This window comes from Hevea brasiliensis, chromosome 9 (genome assembly GCF_030052815.1).
Source record: "Hevea brasiliensis isolate MT/VB/25A 57/8 chromosome 9, ASM3005281v1, whole genome shotgun sequence".
NCBI lineage: Eukaryota > Viridiplantae > Streptophyta > Magnoliopsida > Malpighiales > Euphorbiaceae > Hevea > Hevea brasiliensis.
The window spans coordinates 33054149-33056733 of NC_079501.1; the positions used below are offsets into that span (position 1 = coordinate 33054149).

General features: G+C 31.2%; 1 protein-coding gene across 1 annotated transcript; it reads right to left on the reverse strand.

Annotated features, from left to right (window-relative positions):
• Positions 1-525: 525 nt before the first annotated feature.
• LOC110638707 (dirigent protein) lies at positions 526-1270 on the reverse strand. Its single transcript, XM_021789333.2, has one exon. It carries the CDS (start codon positions 1179-1181, stop codon positions 621-623), a length of 561 nt encoding a protein of 186 aa, XP_021645025.1. The 5' UTR covers positions 1182-1270; the 3' UTR covers positions 526-620.
• Between the last annotated feature and the right edge of the window lie 1315 nt (positions 1271-2585).

Consider the following 2585-nt stretch of genomic DNA (forward strand, 5'->3'; position numbering starts at 1 on the left):
TTGAAATATCAGATTTCTTCATTGATAACAAGATGAGGAGAAAAAAAAAATGGTATAATAACATGAATGAAAGAATGAACCAGAACAGGTTGTAGAGAGAGAAGAGAGACTCCAGTAACTAGAAATAAAAGTTTTACGGCTCTGATACTATGTTAGAAGAAAGAATACAAATAACGAAGGAAATGATTGTGTATTTGTCTGTGTATTATTTACAGATATATTATATCTATTTATACATGAGAATATGAGCTAATTTAGACAAGAATAATAATTGCTATAATTATGCTATAAATCTCCTATAATCATGCTACTTGTTGTAATTATTATACACAAATCTCCTATAATCATGCTAATTACTGTAATTATGCTAACATATAAGATCTATAAGCACACAATGTGGAATAAGAGGAAGATTTTTTTTTTTTTTTTAATTTTTAATACAATCTCCTTCTTCCCACGAATTACTGATGTATCGGATCAAATAATTAGATTTAAAGTAAAGAATTTGAAGGGGCCAAAGACTCGTAATAAAAATTATTTCATTTCTGAAACCCTTTACGTTAAAGGAGATGCTGAGCCAAAAGAAGGTAGTGGCAAATAACTCAAGCAAACTATTCTTGTTACCAACACTCATACAAGTTAATATCAACACGAAGCCTGAAATAAACTTCACCCTCAAATGCATCAGTCATCAAAGTGGCTACTCCTCTGGCCATAAAGAAGTCACCCGTACCACCAATCACTGAAATATCTCTAGTCTTGTTCATCAGTGGATCAGCCCCGGCAAAGTTGATGCTTCCCTTATGCTCAGTAGAGTTCAAAACAAAGGAGAAGCCTAGCCAAGCTGTGAAAATTTCTTTCTTGTCATATAAGTAGATCCCTTGTGCACGGCCAACTGGTGTTGAGTGTAGATTGTTATCTAGTGTAATGGGATCATCAAACACAACTAGGTCACCAAAATGGTTCTGGCCAGCCAAGATGGTCTTGTTAGCCCAAGCTGGTGCGCCCACAATAGCAGAAGTTGCATTTTTGGAGTTCTTGCCATTGTAAATAATGTCGTGGAAATAAAAGACTAATTTTTTACAGGGGCTTCGAGCTCCATCTTTTCTAGAGGACAAAGCGTAGGATTTTGAGAGTAAGAAGACAAAGAAGAGAGCTATAGTGAACCTCCTAGCCTCCATTTTGCTACGTTAACAGAAGGTTTGACAAAGAATGATAAAATATGCCAAAAGTTTATATCGAATGCTGAGAGGAATTGGTATTAATTTGGCAATACCTACCCCTTTATATAGGAGTGCATTTCTGTTGAATTTGCTAAAATATTGCATTATGTAGCAAATGCTTTAAGCTTGCTTTAAAGGCATTAATTATTGGTGGAATTTGATTGGTGAATGGACCTTAACTTTTTCGAACAACTTCTCCTTAATTTGTTAGCTTCATGTCTACGATTTAGAAAATGATAGGACGCGCAATGCTACAATATTTCATTTTGAACTGAATTAAACCTACCAAATGCACGGGAATCTATACTTTTCCACAGTGATATGGTGCAAAGAAAGTGCAAAACTACCAAACTTTTCCTGCGTGCTTTGGTTAAACGGTCCCATTCAGATTCCAACAAACAAACAACATTGTATATGCATAATGCGGGCACCAACCCTTTTATATTTTATTTCAAATTTTGATTGCTTGCTGTTTTTATGGTGATTGTTGAGTCGGATAATATATGGATATCATATTTAGCAGTAGTTTTTTTATGAGAAAAATAATTTTATTAATAATATTCAGAAAAAACTTAACTTACATCATCAGATTAATCTAATCAGTAAATTAATCTCTAGTTTAATTGCTGAAAATTTAAGAACTGCAATCGAAATCACTTTTCCTGATAAATTAGAACTTCAAGAATATAGCATTATCTTGTTAATTTGATAACTTTTTTTTAATATTTAATTAGTCGATGATAAAGTACAAATTAAATGAAAGGAAGCTCGTAAAACTTTTAGATGTGGGAAAATGCTTGTGCTTTTCCTTCAGTGAATATGAAGATTTTATAGTTTTTAAAAAACTAATAATGGGATAAAGTGAAGTTTGAAGGACTTTGATCGATGAGGATCTCGAGCACTTTACAGAGAGTTAGGTGTACTTTATGACGTTGTTGCCAAGCGGTTTTGATTCTTCTCTCTTCTTTTATGATTCTATACCATTAAATTAAATTAGATTGGTTGTTGGTTATATTTCTTCTTTCAAGTAATAATATTCAATTATTCGGCCATCCTACTCGTCCACTAGCCTATTAGGTCATTGAACAACATCGAACTTATTGATAAATAATTGAATATCATTACAAAATCATAGAATTTATATTGGAGGATTAAAAGCATCACTACTAACAGTTGCAATTCCTGTGCATTAAAAAAAAAAAAAGATAAATGTTCAATTTAATTTCTAAGATGTTTAATTTAGATTATTTTCAATTTTTTATTTAAATTAATTTAAAATTTTCAGTTTAAATTCAATTTAGTTTAAAATTAAAATATTTAATTAAAATATTTAATTTCTTAATTTAAACCAAAATTAAGCTA

What these genes read in the sequence shown, in the direction of transcription:
- LOC110638707 (XM_021789333.2), bottom strand. Translation starts at nt 1,181, where the DNA reads ATGGAGGCTAGGAGGTTCACTATAGCTCTCTTCTTTGTCTTCTTACTC.